Genomic DNA, 20,720 nt, shown 5'->3' on the forward strand with positions numbered 1-20,720 from the left:
GGTTGACAGTTGCATTTGTATGAAAAAACACCACCCTAAAATTCATTTTTATCTGAAGTTTATTTTCATCAGCTAGGCTAAGTGATGTAAATAAGGGACAGATAATCTGACAAAGGTCTCATTACCAGTAGGACTTTTATGTGGCTGATTGATCTTCAGAGACAAATCTTTCCATAATTTTGTGAAAAAATCACCCATTGGTTTTGCTCAGCATATTGTTATTTTATAACTAAACACTTGTAGCCGTCAGTACACAAAAGGGCTGTTTCTGATATCAAATATTTAATTACTAAGTTCAGCTGCATAAATGCTAGTTTACATTAGCATAACTGATAGCAGTAGCAAACCTTTATCTGTTATCCAACAGCAATGATATTGTTTACATTCCTTGATTGAATGTTAATTTAAAATATCTCTGCTGTCCAGGTTGTTTTAGTTCAGTAAACTGAAAATTACTATATTATGACAAATTTTGCGTCTAACTGAGATGTTTACATTCTTTTGGATGGAGTTTTTCTATTTTCAGAGAAAAAATTGTAACGGGCTTGTTTTATGTCTCTTCAGGTTTTTTTTTAGATTCACAGATAGTACTTTTGGTGTTTCTTATCAGCACAGATGAACCATGCTAACAATGCGTGTAGTTAGCTTTCCTTCAGTCCGTTTTCCAACCACTGTGGGTAAAGGGTTTTTCCCTTGCTTTCCCTCTGTTTCTCTATGCAAGCCAGAAGTGTGCTTTTGTAATGGTTTTAAAATGACTTGGTCTGCTCCAGAATTTCGATCCGGTATCTGCTGGAGTTAATGGGAGACTTCTGATTCGTTTCGTTCGGCTCTGGTTCGGGCTATAATCTCAACTCATTCAAAGTGTTTGACAACAGCTGTGGAAGAGCTATCTTTGGAAACAGTTTTCCTCAGCTTTCCGTTTCCAGGCAAGACTTAGCTCGACTTTTAGAGTGGTAACCGTTGCCTACGTTGGTTTCAGTAAACGTGCTTGAACAGCGGTGGTAACAGCGTAGAGCGGTTGACCTGGGCTGCCTGGCATTGCTTCAGATATCGTTGAAACTTATGCTGACAGAAACTTTTCTTTATTCTGGTTTCAGTTGTGTGGAGGCCAGCTATCTGCTTCTTAGGCATTGGCCCTCGTTGGAGACTGAGAGTAGAGCAGAGCTTTTGGCAAGCCCTGCTCTGCCCTTTCTCACCCCGACTATACTTCCTGCAGGCAGCCAGTTCTGTAAGCAGATGTAGAGGTGGTGGGGCAAGAGCTCTGTATTGTACACAACTCTCTTGCAGGGGGGCTAATGAACATAACAGCCTAGTGGAGAGAGACTTCTAATTGCCTGCAAACACAGGGAGTGTAACTGCAACTGGATACCAAATGAGGAGTGTCAAGGGAAGGACCTTTACATCTGTTTCTTCAGTTACTTATCACTCAAGTAACTTGACAGCGCTGATATAGCTGAAATATTGTAGGTCCCTGTCATGTCATAGCTCCTGACATAGTTAAAATCAGACATAGGAAACAGTCAGGCTCCGTCACCAAGATGATATTGGCACCCACAACTTAAGACAAGCTTGAATTCACATCTTGGGTGCATCATATGCATGATGGACCTAAATGTGGCAAAGCAGGGGCCCTTTTAGGACAACATCTTCAGTACCTGTGAGAAAAATGTTGCCTTCTATAAGGTTCCTAGCTGTGAGGAGAAACCCGCATTTCCATTCCTCTTGCATGCAATGAAACAGTGATCTGCAAAGGCTCTCCTCACTGCCAGTGGTCATACAGGTGCTCAGAGCAGTGGGTGGGAAAGTACACCTATGCAAAGGAACAGAGGAATAAACATGAATTTCAAATCCCTAAAGAAGGTTAATTCTTGTTATACTAGCTATTTATGGTAGGATCAGAATGCTTCTACAAGGCATGGAGAGGATGCCTTCATAATTTTTATACGACATCTCACTATGGTCAAGATCCTATCACCAGGATTTAGGGGTTGCATGCATATTTTGCAGACACAGATACTGACAGAAAATTGTATTAAAAAGATGCAAAAATGGTAATCACATGTGAAGTAACTATTTTTCCTAACCTTTCTTCTGCTTATTCACACAGCTGTGCTTGTATTCTGATGCATTACTTAACCCAGATAATTGTGGGTGAACACATTGTCTCATTTGTTTGTGTTGGGGGGGAGGGTTGTTTTGTTTTGTTTTGCTTTTCAGTTTGGGACTTTTTCCAAGTTAACATGTATTTGTAGAACCAATACTAGAAATACGGGAGACTCAGATTTCTGGAGAAGGTAGCCTTAAGGGTTACTTTCAGATACTGCTGTTTGTTCCATTGACATCAACAGGCAGGAGATTGGAACTTACAGAATTAGAATTGAGAGATGAATTTAGTGTTTTCGTTAGAAACTCATTAAAACCATGCTGAAGCTGAAAAAATTAAATGTTTGTTAAGTCTGATTTAATTTGAAAGTGTGCAGTTAATTAATACTCTACACCCATTAACATTCAAAAATGTAAGTGTCTGCAGAACCACTATTCCCTAGAGTAATTTGTCACTAGAAGTAGAATATCTGCCTTTGAACTGAAGTAGCTGTTGGGTAGTGTACTATGAGCTAAGGAAACCGTGTTAATAATACAGACTAATCCAGAAGAGTGAGCTTGGAGTTCTTTGTATTGATATCTCACCATTATAAAGCCAACAGTAGTTGTCTCAGGCGCTGTCAATGTGACAGCACATGTCTTGTGCACTAAGTGACAGAAACGTCGATCAGATTTAAATTACTGACTGGAACTCAGCAATTATGCATTCATATAAGTGCTTCCTAGTTTAAAATATGTTCACAGCATTCAAGAATTGATGCCTTTTTATACAAAACTGATATATTTTCTCTTCATACATTCACAATCGAATAGAATCTATAGAATTGTGTTTTTTCTGCATGAAGGAGATATTCTTCTGACAGGGAGTGCTGTTTTTTTAATACTATGAAGTGAGCTCTTTCCTGTTTCAGAGGAGAGTGAATACATGCGAATATTAATTAAAAAAAAAGCAAAGGCATGAATAAATGCATAGCAAATACTATCCTATGTGAGCAACACCATGTATTTCATTTCCCCCACCACAATTCCTTTGTTTTTCTATTCCTTTTTTTTTTTTTTTTCCAGTGTAGTCTTTTGCCTTGTTCATTTCAGTCTTGCCAGCACTTACTCTAAGGTGTGGCATCCCTACTGGAGCTATTTTTGCTATAAAACATGTTTAATGCAGTAAGTAAGTGAGGATTTGGGTCGTTGGATTGTAAGCGTTGTAGGGCAGTGTCTGTAAAGTGACAGCATATTTTAGGTGTACAAACATTCCAGATGGATTTTTTGCTCAGTTTGTACAGCTTCTTGTGCAAAGGAATCTTGAGACATAACTAATAATAGATCTCTTAATTATTCTGTGGAAACATGTGTTATTTAATAAAAATCAAAACATTTTATTTTTTGGGGCTTATTGTCCTCTGTACTACTATGGCCTTAATAGATACTAGGGTTAAATAACAGCTTGGTTGGCAAAGAAGCTATGACTTTTCCTTCCACTTAATTTGTTTGAGTTCAAAAGGATGATTTGACTTATGATCATGTGGCAAGCATTTCATAGCATAATGGAAAACTGTCTGTGTTTTTTTGTGATGGACTTGATGGTATGGTTGGCAACAGATGGAAAATGGAAGGCTAATGAATAATGAAGAGCTGAGTGATTGAAATAGCAGAGCTGCAGGGAGAAAAGAGGGAAAGCAGGGAAGGGAAATGACGAAACAGACAGCACAGAAGTAAGCAACAACCAGTATTTCAATCAGTATTAGCGCATGTCTTCGCATCAGAATTAAGCCAAGTCATAACTTAAGCATTATCCATCCGCCAGCTCATAGAACTTAACTCTTGCACCATGGCACTTTTAGTGCAAGTCACTCAGCTTGCCTTGAGGAAGGAGGGTAAGATGGCGTTTAAATCATTTTTCAGCTACTAACATGATGTCTACTCTGCAGTAGCCGTTGATTCCCCTTAATTGTCCAGTACGTTTCCAAATTCCTGCTGCAGAGGATATATATCTTCTGTCATAATCTTCTGAGAAAAGCTGAGAAGAGCAACAGTATCAGGAGCTATCAGCTGTATGAGTGACACTGCAACACTTAATTTGTGTTTACGCTTCAGTGAAGACATCTCTACTTTGGTATCAGGGATAACTCCCTTTTCATGGCTGTAACTCTTCAGATCTCAAGCTGGGAGGCAAAGCTTTGTCATTGTTGTCCAGTCTCACAAAATGGAATAAGTTCTCAGTGGGGAATGTGGATTAAAAAAGATTCCTCTGCAAATGTAACTAGAAGCACTAGGAAGAAGACTTAGTTTAAGATGTCAAAAGTGGAAAGAAAATCTCCTAATATTAAAAAGAGGATGGCTCTCTAGCATATTGCTAGCCATGATGTTCGAGTCTAGATGTGTATATCAATATGGAGAAAGCCAGCTACTATTAATTTTCTAACGCAGTGCCAATTGCAGCAAAAGCTGATAAGCCTTGCTTTTACACTTGTTTTCATAGTGGGAGTTAAGGAGTAAAGTTGGGTTAGTAGTATCTGTTTCCTGCTACATCTTTTTGTACCTTTTTTTGCAGTCCCAGTGGGAAAAGACCTATTCTTTTGTTACTTGCTCCTTCTCATGTAGTACTTTTCCTAGACAAAGCTTTGATATCATTGAAATATTAAACATATTATAAACACTGTCCACCTTTTTTCTTCACAGAATCTATACCAGAACAGGTTCCTGGGCCTGGCAGCCATGGCGTCTCCATCTAGGAACTCTCAAAATCGGCGCCGGTGCAAAGAGCCTCTCAGATATAGCTATAACCCTGACCAGTTCCATAACATGGACATCAGGAACAATTCCCATGACGCGGTCACCATTCCTAGGTCTACCAGTGACACAGACCTCGTCACTTCAGACAGCCGATCTACCCTGATGGTCAGCAGTTCCTATTATTCCATCGGGCATTCACAAGACCTAGTGATATACTGGGATATAAAGGAGGAAGTGGATGCAGGGGATTGGATTGGCATGTATCTCATAGGTGAGTTCTCCTTGCTCCTTCACCTTTGGGTTTCTTGCTACTCTTAAGTTTGATTGTAAGCATTACAGTGATATTGGCTAATACATCTAATACATCGCCACTGGGCGTAATCGTTTTGAGTGAGCTTATGTGTATTACAAGGTTTCTTCTGCTCTTGCTACAGCTAGATGCTGTAGTAGTCCTGGCCCTGGCTTTTTTCCAGTAGAGATATGAGAAACCTCCCTATTGAGTTTCCTGAAATTTCAAGCTGTTTTGATCTGGATTTTGAAAAAATACCCTGTATAAAGAAAGCATTTTGTCAGGGTCTCCTCTTGTAAGTCCTCGAGTAATCTGTGACAGATGAGAGAGGTTTTGAGTCAAGAGTATGAATCATTTAAAAAAAAAAAAAAGGCAATGAAACAGAATGCCTTTTCCTGTATAGTCAAAGGATATTTTGTTATGAACAGTAATAACTATGGAGTGAAGCAGGCTGGAGTGGTGTCCCAGAGGGTGTTGTGTGTGTGTACTGGAAGCTGTATTCAGGCAAATGTATCACCATGTTTTTAGTATCTCCATCCATGTAAAGTCAGCCTCGCAAAAGAGTAATGAGAAATGGTTTAAATGGGCTTTTACCTAGTTGTTTAACTTCAGTATAAAATAAGTGCTTTTTAACCTGGCTTAGTTCCTATGGAAGAATTTAGTCCTATGGCCTGTACCGAAGTTTGTTACTTCTTTGCACTCTGGTAAGTTTTGAATGTGTTGAATCAGTTTCAGCCATGTTTCTGTGCAGATTAGAGGTCTCAAAGATGTGAAGTTCTAAAATTTTCCTGAAAATCAGTGGCTGGATAAAGAAGAGACTCCAGTTGGTGCCCACACAAAGAGAAATGGTGGTAAAATGCTGCCCGTATCTGTTTGATTAAGTGTATCTAGCACTAAATAGGTAGTCTAGTGCCAATAAAAATATTGCATCTTGCCCGGATAGAAAGCCAAAGAAAAACAGATACAGCATATGTGTTGCGACTTGGGCTTGGGGGACATGGAAGGGAACTAGGATACTGTGGGGCCATCATAAGGGGCATCGTAGGGAGCTAAGATGTTGCTTAAGTTCATGTTTAAGTGCTTCAGTGAATACAATCAGAAGGGTCGGCATCATCTGGAATGATGTGCTGAGGATGCTGGGGATGCAGAAGGGAGCAGAAGTGGTAGTGTGAAAAGTGGTAGTGTAGGGAGAGCGAGAAGGAACTAGATGGGAGGTCTGGGAATGTAGAGAAACCCTGGTGGTATGATGGCAGAGAGACATGAGAGAGGGAGTTCAAGGTACTGAAGAGACTTGGAGAAGGGGAACATGAGGATGGGTTACTTAAGGCATGAGGGAAAGGAGTGGAGAGAACAGGAAACTAGGCTTTGGAACTAATTCCCATGAGTACCCTCATAAAACGTTGCTCTTTGAAAATAAATAGAAACAGGATCCTGAAATTTAAAAGCTAGAAAAAAACAGAGGCGGGATTCAAAACAGATGCACTGAAAGCATTTGGGTGTGTTGGCTTCAACAGAATTGCTTGTGCTTATAGTTAAACTTAAATTTGAATATTTTACTGGAATAGATGAGAAGACTCAGCAGCTCCCAGTACTAGGCACTAGAGCATACTCTAAGCCTATTCTGCAGGAGTACGGACGACTCATAAAAGACTATATTGTTCCAGCAGAAAGAGACACAGCAAGTCTTTTGTTGAATTGGAGTTAACAGAATCAAAGTCCACAGAACTGTTATTGGTTCATTCTCAGTGTGAATGAAGTTATTTTACCAGGTTTCATAGCTCAGACGTTTTATCAAGGGCTATGAAGACACATCAATACTTTTTTTTTTTTGGTAAATTACCTGGATGCGTAGGGGATTCACTGGGAAAGAAAGTTCTACTCTGCTGCTACTCCTTAACTTACCCTGTCAAACAGGATGCTGCTGAAGAAACCCCAATAAATATTAGAAGTACAATTTGTGAAGTGGATCCTTGCCCCTGTTGGCTGAATGCCTGATGTTAATGGAAGCAGTGCATGGCTCATTCCAAGGAACGCTTCTGCCAAATGAAAAATGAGTAGTTTGTGCAGTCCCCAAGAAACCAACAGTTGACCCTGAATGTCTTTGCAGCTAATGTTTTGTCTCCAGCCTCTCTAATTCCTGATCTAAATATCTGAGGAAATAGCCATTTTTTGAAATAGAAGGTAGCACTGCCTCCTTCCTTATTCTCTTCCCTTTCCCCCCCTCCTCTCCTCACTGCTAACATAAGGTGAGTGTTGGTGTTCTGGCTCCATTAAAGAATGTGAGAGAGACTATGAATATCACTTGATATAGCATTATTGGTATTGGTTTGACGTGGAAAAGACCGTGTCTAAGCAGGTGACTGGCGCTATGACTATACCTGTTTGATGAAGTAGGGAGGAACCAATAGGAGCGGATCTGTGGCAGCAAGCAGTTGATGTTGAGAACCGGACATCGCTGCTGTATGCATTTCAGGGAGTTTTACTTTAGAGCAGTTTCAGTCTGGCAGACTGAATTCCCTTTAATAGCTGTTGTGCCTCAAGATCACCACACCAGGTGAACTAAAGTGGGGACCGTTGGAAGATTCGTTCCAAAAGTCATCCTCCTGACCTGCAATAAAACACTAATGTAGATGCATCCTATATGTCTTGAAAACATAACAATGCTAGGAATATATTCTGAATCTCTAACTGTGAAGCCTGGAATGGTAAAGACCATATTTGTGTCACAGATAAGGCCTTTGCATTGTGAGTAAGTTTGTAGTATTAGTAAGTTACAACTATGTAATTACACGAGTTTTTTTTCTTCAGCAGCAGTTTCAGCACCTATTAAATACTCAATAGTAAAAAAGTTGTAAAATCTTTAACATTTATGACAAAATAAATCTATAAGAGTGGAAGAGCCAGACATTCGAATGGGTTAGATTTCTCCTTGCATTTGTACAGATTTCCTGAGTCCATGCTCCTGTTTAAGGAGGAAATGTCCCTGGCCTTGTGGATATGACCTTCACAATGTAAACTGATATATGTCTATGTTTTGAATTAGCAGCCAGCCAGACTGGAACAAGAGAACCAAAGAAAGTATGAGCTTTTCCCAGTCTGCTCAATAGGGGATTAGTGTTGAAGCCTATTGTTACCACTTACATGGCAGCACTGTTAACTGTTTCATTGCTGCTGGTCGTTCTAGTGTTTGTCTGGGAAGCCAGGGCTACAGCCAGATCCTTTTTTATGATTGTTTGGGTTTGTGAAATTTGAGCCGAAAGGCTTAAATGTACCACTATTTTGATGTGGTGAGTCATGAGAACACTGAGAAATTATTTGTGTCCTTGGGGGATCAGGCAGTGTGCCTTTGATTTTCTATAAAACTCAGTACAGGAGCATTATTTTTTTTTTTTGTTATTTGTCTTATGGGAACTCCTGGTAGTCCCAGGACAGGACTATACGAAAGCAGAACAAAAGACAGTTCCCACCTGAGAGGAGTTTAATCATTGCCATTATAGTATTCTAGGAAATATCTCCAAATAATCTCACAAGAGTGCTGGCTTTGAAATGTGTAAAACTAAAATCTGCTCTCACCGCTACTGCCATCACTAAAATGTTGATGACACCTAATAAACTGCAGTCTTCAAAATAAGGGTGTTCCAAATCTGGGGAAATATATCTAATATAAAAGGTTTCTAGAAGAAGAGGAGCAAAACTGGGGTAGATCATAGATATTTAGAAACAGAAGGTGTAAGCCATTTGGGGATGCTATTCAAAGGTTAAAGCAGCGTGAAGGAGGATTAAAGGAGTCCTCCATGTTTGGAAATGCTCTCAGCTTACTCTTCACTGAAGCAAGGCCGATGAATAGGAGTGCCACGGTTGCTTTTATCAAAATGTAGGTATCTGCTATTTTCCTCCCCTTCAACTTCAATCTGTTCTGAGTTTCATAAGGATGGCCAGTCACGAAAGAGTCATTTGCAGAAGGTGGTTAAAGCTGGATTTAGAACTGGTATCAGAGTAAACTTGCTCATGGACTCAGCAAATGGACTAGGCAGTCAGACGAGCTCATGTAAAGCAGTGCCAAAGAGCGGTGGCCATGTATCTCATGCTAAAAAATAGTATTAAGTATGTCCACCCAGTAGCCGCATGAAGATATGTGTACAAAGCTGCCTGATTTTATTGAAGGGCCATAGAAAAGCTCCTTAATTGAAGGGCAAATAATAAATGTAGACTGTTGAAACTCAGGCTCTGTTGCTTCAGTGTGTTTTAAGATTGTCAGTGGTAAGACAACAAAAAGCATGGATATGGGAAGAAGCCCTGTATGTTTTTAAGACATATTATGCCTTCCAGAATAGGAATTGCATTCTGTTGCTGCTCAGCTGGAACTCGAGAGGTTCTAACTTTCCCTAGTAGTATATACTGTGTATCAGCTCTAAGCTAGCAGTGAAAATATCTAAATTATTTAACAACTTACCTGAGATGAGTTGTTGCCTTCCCTCAAGAAAACTATAGCATTATGAGTATCAGCCTTCTTTCAGAAATATGTCCACAGTCAAAAACACAGGTATACACCCAAAAAGAGTTCACTGAGAAATTCTAACGTGATTACACAGCTCTGTTGCTATTTAAAAATCTCTGGAACTTAAGTATTCTTTGCATAGAAGAAACGTGTCAAGAAAATGCACATTAAAAAAAAGTTGAAACCAAAAACAACGTTATGAATAATGATAGCCTATTTGTATTTTAATAGAACTGTTGTTTAGTAGATGGTACATGACAGATGGAATATCTGCAGTTATCTCAGAATTTTCTCTTCCTCTGATATCTCATTTACTATTACTATTTGCTACAGTATGACGCCTCTTAGATAAATTAATAGGGACTGCTGGCAGCTGCCTGTAGATAAAGAGCTATCTTATAATTACTGCAGTAGCGTTTTAGTTGCTACTAGATTTCACTACTGTCATCATCTCCATATCTGATGTAGAGTAGCTAATGAAAAATGCTTAAACCAGACTTTGAAAGAATCTTTTAGTCACGTGTCTGTGCACGCTGATGCTAGGAATTCATCAGTGCTAACATTATGCTCTTCTTACCAGTATACAATAGGCCTTTTTTCTTGTAGCATTTCCTTATGGGAAAAGCAGAACATTATTAAAGGCTAGTTAATAATTTTCTCCATACACAAATCCTTTAGGGTCTAATTTCCTGTCTATATTTGTTTTTGATGGAGTGTTTCTTCTCAAATTTGTATAAGAAAGAATATCTTAGTGACTAAGTTTTAGGTTTAAAACAGTATGTTTTTGTGTTCTACCCTTTGATTTTAGTTTTTTGCCAAAAAGGCAATTCTTGACATAATCTGACAAATCTCATTTTTAAAAGCCTTTGATTAATAAACATTTAAATATTTTTCATATTGATTTTTGGCTTAGAGGGCCCAATTTTATTGTATTGCCTATTGAAGCAAATGGAAAGATGCACATATTTTTCCTGCAATAAGAGTTGGATCAGAACTTGTTTGTACAGCTATTTTACCAAATGTCTACTACATACAAGCAGAAAATGTCTCACACTTGGCCAGCAGAGAAAGGAAATGTTAGAAATGGCACTATGCATATAAGGCTAGGAGCAGTGCGAGCCTGAGTTAGAGTTCTCATCCCTGGCTTTGGCTCTCTCTCTCTGCATTTGGACTGGTTTCTCCACCTCAGATATAACCATCTGTAAAATACAACTTTTCATAATGTGCTTGCCTAGAGGATGATGAACTTGCTGATGTTTGGAATTTCTGTTCTGGAGTTACCTGTCTTTCTGATCCTTTTATGATCTTTGGAAGAGAACCCCACTCTGGTCTTAGGTCTCTTCCTTGATAAATGGCTTTGTAGTTGATTCTTACTCCACGCTGAGGTTTGAGGCTGTGCTTGTGATCACCTCAGCAAATTAAGTTTTGTTTGACACCTGCAATTCTGCTCTCTCTGTAAAACAATGACAGACAGCTTTCACAAAGCACAGCACTGTTTATTTTAGGAACAAAAAGTGTTAGGGGAGCAAACCTGCCATAAAAACAACAGAGAGCTTACACAAATGCTGAACAGAGGAGGTATTAGCTATCACAGATCTTGGCAGATACATTACTGCAGCGATTCCAGTTCTTTGTTCTCATCTGGCTCGTGTTCCCATGGGACCTCTTGGATCTCGAGAGAGTCGCTTCTCTTTATCAGGCTGGGTCTCTTTTTGCATTTCTCAGTTCTGTGTCTGGTGGGCTGCTTTAGCCAAATAAAAGCAGGATAGGCCATTTCCAGACCCACCCTTAGTGTGACAATGGCACAGCTTTTGCTTCAGTTTCACCCCTTACAGGTACAGTTAACACTTAAATGCGAGGGCCTCTGAATATTCCCTACACATAAAGCTTCTGACCCATTTTCTCTTTCAACCTCTTCCAAGGTTCACGCCTGTCCTTTGTGTATTGTTAACAGTGTTAGTAGCAATGGACCAAAAAGCTCCTGTAAAGGGAGTAGTGCGGTGGTGTTGTGCTTCATGGCCTTTTAGGGAAGTCACGGTGAAGAAGCCTGTAGGCTGCCAGCTCTTTTTCTTTTTATAGCTTAAGTATGGAGTAGAAACATGTTTACTGGGTGCCAAAAGGTGCCTGTTTTCATTTAGTGTTTCTCCATGAAATAATAGCCATGATACTGTGAAATGCTTTACAGGTGAACTGGAGGAAAAGGGTATTCTACTTCAACTGTCATGCTGCATGTCAAGAGAAGGAAATAATGCAAGGGTCCTCATGCAAGAGTACCCCAACCTCATGCCTTCTCTGTGAACTCCAGGGTCTTTATGCTGTCATAAATTGCTTCTGTACTGTGGAAAAAGGGACCATATAGCTTTATAGACCAGACTGATGAAGAAGTCAGTAATGATCACCCATTAAAATATTTCTGAAAAACTTGGTCAATGGGGGATATTGGTGATCCAAAAGCCAAGTTATGGCTTCAGTTCTGCAAAAAAGTTGAGACCGTTGGCTGATAGTCCACAGTATAAACAGTAGACGGCATGACCGTAACACTTGGCAGGATAAAGCTTAACACAGAAAATGCATTCCATGAAGGTTGTCAAGCTACCCACATGTTTTTTGAAGGTTCGACATGATTTTCTTTTCCTCTTACTAAATCATTCTTCTCACTCCTCAGTGTTTATAACATTCAAATAGTCTCATGCTGCCTTTCACAACTACTGTAATCACTGTATACGCATTTGGCTTTCTTAATCTTTTCTCATGAGTTGATCTCTCTAGCCCTACAGACATTTTTTCTTCACTGAAGATCTTCCACTTTATAATGAGCTTATAATTGAATACTGTTTTCCAAATAAATCGCTCTAGATTCTTAGGAGATTCTTTACACCATGGTACTTCAGCATACGCATCTGAGTCTTCTGACTTTTTTTTTTTTTGCTGCTGTATCAGATTGCACACTCCTGTCTAATTGGCTATCTGCTCATACCTCTTTTCAACATTGCTACAGGCCCATTTTTCAAGTACTGCAAATTAATTCCTCCTTGTTATTTAATGACTATTGTTGCCCTGGACTGTCATTCTTGTTTAGATTTCAAATCTTCCTATGTCCCTTTATGTCATGTCTTCATACTACCCTGTGCTTGCAGTATCTCTTCTTTTAATATCCTCTAGCAAATTTGATGAGTGCTCTGTTTTTTCTTAATCCTTATTTTTGAAATTCCATTGTAATCAATGGAAATGCTCCCACTGACTGCAAGAATTTTGGACCAGGCATTATTAAAGAAAAAAGAGAGAAACATCTTTTACATTGTACCCCACCAGACATTCCATATCTTCTGTTTTCAGTGTGCACTGAGGCAGTTGTCATCTTTGTTTAGATTCCTTCTTCTCACCTTCAGTTCTGCATGCCAGCTGAATGTCGTTAATTGTAGAGAAGTCTGTATAATGCATAGCTAGAGTACAGGTGTTGCTATGCTAAAAAACCCAGATGTGTTCCATCTGCTACAGTGATGAGAACAAGTCTGGAAGTATGGGGGCTCTAAACTGGAAATCTATGGCTGGGATAGGCAGACCTGAAGTAGCAATGAGTGCTCTTTGGATACCGTGGGAGTACTACACTTCTGAGGGTATGCAGAGCCAAGTCACACCAGCATGATTAGGCACCAGTACTACTGCAGCCTGAAGCCTGCTGTAGGCCTTTCAGGCCACCAAAACTGGTATTGCTGAGCCCCAGCTCAGCTCTTTGCCTTCCTCACTCTCTCCCTCTTTTCAGCAGATTGTTTGTGGGTTACTGAAAGATTGGTGGATCGTGCTGAAGTCAGGCTCACAAATACCACAGGAATACCATTGAAAGGAGGGCCCATTGCCATCAGCTCTGTTTCTTGCTGCAGGTTCCACTGTGGCAGAGAAGGAGAGCAAAGTGCCTCAAGTGACAGAGGTCAGACTCTCAGCAGGAGAGGGCAGGACAGTGAGGAATAGCTGGACCCATAGTTCATTCAGAGCCTTCTGAAAACCCATAGGCATATCCCTCCAAAGATTTAATAGAGAGTTGACACTTGGCAGTCTTCTGTTCCTTTTCTCTTTTGGTATTAGTGTCATGGAAGATCAGAATGATCTCTGTCAGCAGTAATTTGAAGGCCACTGAAGTTGTAGAAGCAAAGGATGATGTCACATATGGTTCTGGAGGTGCTCAAAAGGAATTGTGGTTTGCTGAAAGTTGCAACTCCTTGATATGGGGAGTGGGCAGCAGGTGTCCCTCGGGTTTTATGAGCAATTCTGTCTACCTCAGATCAGATGGTTCAGATTTTAAACTTATCATGCCTGTCTTTACATATACCTGGTGTGGCTTTCTTTAGGACAGTGCCTTCTGTCCTTGGTGACAGACAATTGTTGCAATCTTGTCAACTCCATTTTCTGCACTTTATTACAGTTTATGTTCCTTCATCTCCCTACTTTAACTTGCCTCTGGTCTTGCTCTTGCCATGTCTTTTTATTGTGGCTCTTTTCCACTCATTGTTCACGTTCTATCCCTCCCAACTTACTCTTCTTTAACTGGGTAGGGGGGTAATTTTTGAGGGATTGAAATGGAACTGTTCATGTACTTAAAGTACATAAGTAGCTCTTAAATCAGGGACTGAGCTTTCAACACCTTCGGAAAATTAGACCCCTGTTGTCCACAACTTTTCTCTGTAAGAAACTTTGGGAGGATGGATGCTTACTGTAAATTGCAGTGCATTTGTTATCCTTTTGTGACTTACAATGACTATAATACACTTTCACCAGAGATGCTGTGATTTGGGATACCATAAAACAACGTGTAGTTTGAAACAAATGGCGCAATTCCTTCTGGATGAGTTTTGAGCAAGCTTTGTACCTACCAAAGCAATGTTGCATTCATGCCTTACATAAAAAGGCAGCAAAAATTGGCAAAGGAATTAACATAGTGAAGTTTCAATTCACATTAGAGCTGGATCCATAGTTCATCAAAACCAGTGGAAACATCCCTATTGACTCCTATAATGATAGTCATTATTTATAGATTTCTACTGTTGCATCTTTGTAAACAAGGAATTGGTATCATTCTTCTGTATATATTTCTCACTAGTAGCTCGTCTAGTACAGAATGCTGACCGCTTTTATTATACAACTCTGTGGTAGCGCGGTTTCTAAGGATTAGGTTTTGCAAAGTTAATGGGTTGCAGAAAGGAACCACTGACTAAAACACTGGCATAACATGATATAGCTTGCTACCATTCTGCACTTGTGAATTGTAGAAGCTGTTATCATCCTTTTATGTTCTCCTTTGAATGCTGAATTGGGCACAAAGAGAAGAAATATCAGAAATAGAAAGCTTATCCATGGCGTACATTTGTATTATCTTGCAAAAAGTAATTTTATTTTATTGATGTTCCATGCTTTGCAGTGTCCCTTTCCCACAGCTTACCATGTAAATTGCAAAACAGATCAACCGGAGCTAGGCCAATTTGTACAGCAAGTGATTTTTAAAAGCATTCTGCTAATTATATTCATATGTCATTATAGTACAGACATACAAATTGACCAAAAGGACTTTTAAATTTCAAGCTAAAGTAAATTTGTTCAACTAAAGACTATAAATCCTTCTGTAATTTCAGCAGTACAGCATTCCTTACTCATAAGGGATCAAGACATAAGGTATAGATTCTATTGTTATGCAATAATTACATTAAGTTTATAGAAAGCAAGTGTTGTAATACATGGCCCTATATCAAGTTGATGATGGATGAGAGGCTGGAATAGTGTACCAAGTTCAGGAACCTGTCTGACATTCTGTTCGTGTCTCATGTTAATTATTTGTTTCTTTCAATATAGCCCATGTTATTCTAAGTTCTGTAGTTACTTTATTATTCCTTGAAAATGTGGAAAGATGAGCTGATTATATTTATCAGCAAGATACTGTCTGGAAAGTGGGGGAAGTGTTTTTTCATTTCCCCCTCTTAGCTAAAGCCAAACTGACCAAAAGGGTCATTCTGCTATTTGTAATTTGCGTTACATGAATCCTCAGAAAGCAATGTTGACTATCTGTTTATTCCTCTGAGAAGTTTTCAGGCAAGCTTTCAAATGCTGAGGGTTTGTCTGTTTAGTGTCGTCTGCTGACAGCACTTCAAGCTCCATTATATTTTTTTTTTGCAGATCTTTTTGATGGGTGGCCTTTATCAATGTTTTTCCTAATTCCTCTGAAGATCAGCATGCTTTTCGTCAGTTGGTTACTGTCTTTCGTCTGAAAGATATCTTTTTTGATGTAGTGATGGTTCTTTATCTCTCTATATATAGTGCTTGTGAAGTATGTTGGGATCTCTCAGCATGGAAGTGATAGTGCAGAGTATTTTTAGTAGTAAAAGGCAGGCTGTGCTGTAGGTCTCTGGTGAGGACGAGCTGTCTGTCAAAATCTCTGCTGGTCTCAAACCACTTACAAAAAATTTGCTTCTAGCATGCCTTGGTCTATGTAGCTTCTTCTCAGATACCTGTGCGCCCAGCGCCTTGCTCACTCGCCATTGCCTCCTCTCTCTGGCCTAGGCCCTGTGAGGCGCGGGTAGTCTGGCTGCCTCGGCCTCTGCCCCGGCCCAGCTCCGTGGGTGTGCGGCCTCTTCCTTCTCGTCCACCAGAACTGCCCATCTGCCTTGCAGAGGAACAGGGGGTTGGAGAATAACCTGCATCATCTCCTTGATGTCTCGGCTACCAGGATGACCACTGTGTTTGCCACCAGAACCAGTTGATGTTCAAAGGACAGCACATCCCAACCACTCCTCCGTTTGGCAGCCTTCTCAGCCTTCTACCTTAGCTCCACTGTTTTCCGTCTGGGGGAATGAGGCCTCGGCTCTGACGGTTATTGCAGTGTTCCCCTTCAGTGAAGTAGGCCAAAACTCATACTCTCCAGGAACAGCAGTGGGGGTTGCCAGCTACCCCAAGAGCTAGTTTAAAGGTTAATCTCACTTCAAAAATAAGAGGAGGGAGATGCATTACAATGCTTCTTTGGAAAAACGTCAAAAGCCATTAGCTGCTGGTTGAAGTGTATGACAGGGAGCAGCCTTAGCTGTTCTTCATTTTGTATGCAGGTGAGGCAAAGCATTTCACCATTTACCTTGGGGAATTAATATGCAACTTTTTTTTTTTTAAGGTTAGTTCCTTTATTATAGGAGTTCTTAGTAGAAATACGAGGTAACATTTGCTCTGCCTTGCATATATCCTCTGTCTCTTAAATGTACCATGTCATCTCTTCGCTTATGTGTGGCAGGAGTGTTGGTCTATAAATATAGCATGCTAAACAGCTTTATATTTCGCATGGGAAGAGGTGATGTACCTGTGCAATTTTCTTTTTTGATGTCCTACGTATATAATGTCCCTGTTCAGGAAAGAGCATGCCTAGAATTCCATCACCTGCCAACTAAAGCAGGTCGATAGGACGTGTTCATAGATTCCAGCCGCCTTCATGGTTTCAACTACTGCTACTTTTTTCCTTGCCAGGAAATATTTCTTTCTTATCTTTCACCTTCCAAAAATATATCCTTTAAAAAACTGAAAAAGGAAGGTTTCCCTTTCAGACCTACATGCGTTTTTCTAGAGCTAAAATGTGCCTGGCCTTAAAATCCTCAATATCTCATGCTTCTAATGGACTAAAAATAAATTGTATTTCTTTGGACAGAGGTGGTACCTAGCTTTCCAAAAGACAAGTACCCGCTTCTGGCTTCGAGAAGGCGCTGCACACTTGCTTTCTAAGTCATGATATTTGTATATGTGTTTTACTTGTATTAATTACAAATTTGTCTCATTTTTGCTCTGATGATCTAAGCTTCTGTCAACAAGTTCCTTCATTTTATAAGCGCTAAAATAAACAGCCCCAATAAATTTTTTCTTGCAACGTACACAAAATGGGTAGCATTGGAGGGTGATACTTAAAGGCTCCACAGCTTCTGCTTGGGATGATCTGCATATTGTAGGGTATTCTAAGTTCATGTTAAGGCATCTTTTCTACTTCCTGAGCCTGTACGCCATGAGTGTGCGTAAACTGTAAACTTTGTAAACTGTGTGTATATGAATAAGTGTGAGTCTGTATGTGTCCATCCTTTCCCGGTCAAAAACATGCTTTGTGACCTGACCTTTTGCTTTGGTACTGTCCTTTTTGTTCACCCTTTTTTCTTTTCTCCATAGCAGGAGACAGCATGCAAATGTTACTTGGTGGGAACAACTTGTTCTCTTTCTCTTATTCTCACCTGTCTGTTTATGACTGTAAACAGACCTACTTTTCCCTTTGCTTTGTTCTTATACACTGAACATGCAAATGGAGAGTAGTTCCTTTCTTGGCTTGATTTTTCCAGACTTCCTGCCCCTTTCCTCCAAAAAGGAGGAAAGGGCTTTCTGCAGTCACCTCTACTGGCTCAGGCTGTACTAAAGCGTGATTTGATTTGGGTGTGTGCACATGCTCACATTTCTCCCAAATTAGAGACTGTGTGATGCAGAGTTCATGCTGCCGTTATACCAGCTATGGGAAGACAGGCAATAACTGATCCAGTATGTGTACCAACTGGCCTGAACAGATAATACGTGTGAACACATCATTTTTCATCTGATTCTGGGATCCTAAGTCTCACTAAACTGTGGCCTCAAATGTCTGCTGTTTCTTAAACAAAGCCACCCAGCTTAGCTCAGCTAAGCCTCTTCAAGCCAGCACAATATTTTATAAACAATGTATCTTGAGAAACAGTAATTACCCTTCATAGCATGGCAGAAATCAGAGCATCTCCAGCAGTTTATGGAGGCTAAACATGACAAATAAATGCAATGAATGATGAAACTGGAGAGCAGCGCATCTAAGCTGCGAACGCTCTCTGGGCCCTGTTAGGGTGAGGGGGCCAGTCAGGGTTCCCAGGCTCCAACTCAGCACAACATCTTAATATACACTCATCTTTTAGTATAAAGTGTTTTCCCTGCCAAAGCGAAAGGGACAATTCACAAGCTTAAATCTAATCATGCACATAAAAGTGTTTTTGCTTCCATAGAATGGTGTAGAAATAGTTTGGATAGTCTGTATCCATGATGGTGCTTTACTGAAGTAGTTATTAGTAAGCCAAAGCTCTAAGGAAAGATGTATACTTTTCTCGCCTTTTTAATATATAATTTTACATTTAAAAGCAAACAAAGCCATCTGTAAAATAGAGATGAAGAACAGAAATCGTACCGAAAGATTTTACTGTTGAACGGTTATTATAGAAATACAACATGTAAATGTGCTGAAAAATTTCCACCACTATAAAGAGGATAAAATGCAGCTAGTGAAATAATTACTGACAATTAGCAAGTCAGCCAAGGGAAAATGTATTGTAGATAGCATTGCCATTTATAATTATCCATTGCAATCATTAATGACCTCTTTAAAAAGATTTTCTTTGTAAATCTCTCAAGAGAGTGGCACCAGAGTTTAGTGTTGGTAGCCCACTTAGCTGAGAGCACAACTATGGAAAACCAAAGGAATAACATTGGTATTCGCCTGCTACTTTTTTCTTTCAGTGAAAGTTTAATGTCCTTCCATTTGGAAGTCTAATCTCAGTTTAACCTTATATATGTATTTTTAATAATGTATTGCTCTTTGATTTTCTTGCCCTTGTCCTTTGTATACTATTTAGCACCCGCCCCCCCCAAGAGTGAGATTAACTCTTGCTGACTTACAGTGTAGATATTTGCTTGGATTTTGCAGTAACTTAATCCATCAGCATATTAGCTTGTCCTATTTGTTTTTTCCGTGTTTATAGGCATGGTATATAAATCTATTCAAAACCTCACATGCCTTTATTCTTTCTCATTTCTTTACTTCTACTGGAAAAAATATCTGTTCTTTGTACCTACTCTGATGAAATCCTGAGCGCACTCTGACTGGGACTTAGAGGCGCTTGGCACTCCATCGAATTAGGTGGATTGAATTAACTGCTCTGTTCTTTTGATAACCAAATTTCCACCTTGAAAATCCATTTAAGCTCAACAGTAAGTCACGGAACGGTGGAAAGTGCCATGCTTAGTTTTGTGTGACAGTTTCAAAATTGCCTGAGGCCTGTAGCCTGTCATACCTACCTGTGCCTTCTTTTGGGAGGGGAATATGCAGGTACCCTTGCAGTCAAAGGGAATTATTCCCAAAAACTGCAAGAGGCTTCTGCAGTGGAACTGCCAATTTGGCACACTTTCAGTGGCAGATAGACCTGACTATTGATATAGATATAGGTTATATATTTATTCCTTTTTGCTTATTTATCTTGTATCTGGTGGTCATTTTGGCTCCAAATAGGCCCATAACATGCCATGGAGTATGGTGAGAGACACGCCATCAGTGGCAGCGTTGTGAGCTCTGGAACTGGAGGCCTTTAGCCGTGTTAGCTCTGGGAACTTATTTCATATCTCTGCACTACCATGTGCTGTTCTGCATGTCCAAAGCAGCTTGTTCAGAGCTAGTTCTGGACTATCTGCACTACTCTGGTTGCACTACAGTGCAAACGCATCCTCAGAGAGTGCCCCTGGTTCTATGATGTCTCTTTTTGTTTCCTCGTTGACCCATGAGATAATGAAGTGAATGATTCACATAGTGTTTATAGTTAATGTATTTTAATCTAGCATTTAGTGGTTTGCACTTTTTCTTAGCTTTTACTATGACCAATAATTAGTGTCGTTGTCTTCAGAGCAGAATTTCAGCACCCACCCAAGGCTCTCAGCAGCAAGGTTGACTTGGTTAAAATGTATTTGGTTGTATTTGACTTGGTTAAAATGTATCTAAGAAATCTCCGTTAGATATAAAACTGTCTTTATTGCTGAAAGGAAGAATCCAGGAGGTCGCTCACTGATCTCTGTAGACAGAGAACGCTGCCTTTCACTTTATAAAATCCTTTGATAGTTCACTGATGTGAAATCCATTTCGTTCCCATGAAGCTTGAATAATGAGGCCAAGGCAGGGAGAAGCAGTACAGCCCATCCTGGGTCATTACTTCAGCCTGTGAGTTCACAACCACTTAAGCATGTCACAGGCCAATACCCATGAGCCCTGCTCCCCTCTAACAATAGGTAAATGTCTGTTTTATTTTTGCTGCA

At 39.9% G+C, this 20,720-nt stretch overlaps 1 protein-coding gene across 8 annotated transcripts in view; it reads left to right on the forward strand.

Moving 5' to 3' along the window:
• HECW1 (HECT, C2 and WW domain containing E3 ubiquitin protein ligase 1) overlaps nucleotides 1–20,720 on the forward strand; it is a 308,997-nt gene that overhangs the window by 117,058 nt on the left and 171,219 nt on the right. For all 8 annotated transcript variants that reach the window (XM_068935996.1, XM_068935991.1, XM_068935998.1 and 5 more), the window contains one exon: nucleotides 4,783–5,107. In XM_068935996.1, coding sequence (XP_068792097.1) covers nucleotides 4,819–5,107 — 289 coding nt within the window. In that variant the 5' untranslated portion in view covers nucleotides 4,783–4,818. The remainder of the gene's footprint in view (nucleotides 1–4,782; nucleotides 5,108–20,720) is intronic.

Source organism: Struthio camelus, chromosome 2 (assembly GCF_040807025.1).
Source record: "Struthio camelus isolate bStrCam1 chromosome 2, bStrCam1.hap1, whole genome shotgun sequence".
NCBI classification, from domain to species: Eukaryota; Metazoa; Chordata; class Aves; order Struthioniformes; family Struthionidae; genus Struthio; species Struthio camelus.